Here is a 1,746-nt window from a genome sequence, read left to right on the forward strand (position 1 = left end):
AATTATTCCTAAAAAAAAAATCTGATGTCCAACAAAATAAAAGAAAATTGTATGAAAAATTATGCTATTGTTACCTTATGTTAAAAATTGTATTTATTTTACATCATTATTGGATGTATTATTATGGCTATATTTGTGATTGAGCTCCACTTTAAAAAGAATATACGCAAACCCATTTATCATGATATCGAGATACTAAATGATTGAATGCACATAAATGTATGAATTATGAAAGACTTTCTATAAAATAAATAATTTTCAGGTGATTTGATGAATACATATTAATTCTATTGATTTAAAATTTTCATTATGAGGAACTAACTACAAACTTAAGAAACATTTATCAAATTTAATGAGAAATTTATGGTCAATATAAAAAGCAAGAGTCAAGATAGATCTCTATAAAAATAATAATAATAATGCTAATACTTTAAATATCACAAATAAAATGAAAAATAAACATGAAATTAATTTCATTTCATTCAACTTGCACAAACCTTCGAAATACATCACGAAATTCATTATCATTATCGGATGAGAGACTAAAACGATACCTTGTTACGCAAACAAGCATAGATCATGCACAGACCCCAATCACCGCTAAATCAAAATTTACGGCTCAGGTTTTTTAGTAATAGAAGCGGTCATCATCTTCTTAAACTCCGCAAAATTAACCATCCCGTCCCCATCCGAATCAACGGACTTGATCATCTTCACACATTCGTCCTCCAAACACTTCATTCCCAGCCTACTCAACACCGAATACAATTCCTTATGGGAAATCAAGCCGTTCTTGTCCTGATCATAGAGGTCAAACGCGTCGCGGAGCTCCGCTTCGCCGTTGGAATCGGAGGTGGAGCGACAGAAGGTGGAGAACTCCGATAAATTGATGAATCCGTCCTTGTCGGTGTCGAGATCTTCCATTACGGTCTTGAGGTCGGTCTCTGTGTAGTTGGAGCCCATGGCCTTCAGAACGCCGCCGAGTTCGGAGAGCGAGATCTTGCCGTCGCCATTGGAGTCGAATCGGTTGAAGATTTTTTGAAGCTCTTCGTTGCTGTCAATGGAGACCTGTGGTTCGAGGCCGGTATTGGATTCTTTGGCTGAGTTTGTTGCGGAAGTTGCCATTGTTTTTGTTTCTTTGAAACAAATGAGAGGAGAGATTAGATTAGATTTGAGTTGTGTTGTGTTCAAACTGGGGGGATTCTGCAACTTAAATAGTAAGGGGAGTCCAATTAAACCTCCTTAACTTTAATAATTTCAAAATACTCCAAATAGTTTGAAAATTATCACTAATTTCCCTGTAACTTGCAATTATCCACCACTAATTTTTTATAACAAAAGAGAAATACTTACATAAGACAATCTCATCGTATTAGTATGAGATCTCACTATATATGATCATGTCGATGTTGTAAGACTTTTCTATTAGAATCAGTCATATATTGAGTATTGACATGTACGTGGTGATTTTCCACTTCAACAATAACCACCTCTTTAGGGGGTGATTTTAAAAATTAAGATTTATGAAGTGAATCATAATCAAACGATCTCATAACGTCAACATGATAACAGAGAAGAACTATTTACATGAGATAGTCTCACGATATTATCATACTGAAATGGTGAGATCTTTTAATTAGAATCAATCACATATCGTCACATATTTGGTAATTTTCTCTATTAACAATAAACACCGTCATGGTTTATCAATAACGACCTCATCACACTAATGTGGTATAATCTTAT

The 1,746-nt window shown here is 34.1% G+C and overlaps 1 protein-coding gene across 1 annotated transcript; it reads right to left on the reverse strand.

Annotated features, from left to right (window-relative positions):
* Positions 1 to 445: 445 nt before the first annotated feature.
* Positions 446 to 1,202, reverse strand: LOC116127549 (probable calcium-binding protein CML27). The gene has a single exon (XM_031413199.1). It carries the CDS (start codon positions 1,123 to 1,125, stop codon positions 613 to 615), a length of 513 nt encoding a protein of 170 aa, XP_031269059.1. The 5' UTR covers positions 1,126 to 1,202; the 3' UTR covers positions 446 to 612.
* Between the last annotated feature and the right edge of the window lie 544 nt (positions 1,203 to 1,746).

The sequence above is a fragment of the Pistacia vera genome, unplaced genomic scaffold (assembly GCF_008641045.1).
Source record: "Pistacia vera cultivar Batoury unplaced genomic scaffold, PisVer_v2 Contig192, whole genome shotgun sequence".
Taxonomy (NCBI): Eukaryota; Viridiplantae; Streptophyta; class Magnoliopsida; order Sapindales; family Anacardiaceae; genus Pistacia; species Pistacia vera.

Excerpts from the sequence above, each read along its gene's own strand:
- LOC116127549 (XM_031413199.1), bottom strand. The coding sequence starts at position 1,125 with ATGGCAACTTCCGCAACAAACTCAGCCAAAGAATCCAATACCGGCCTC.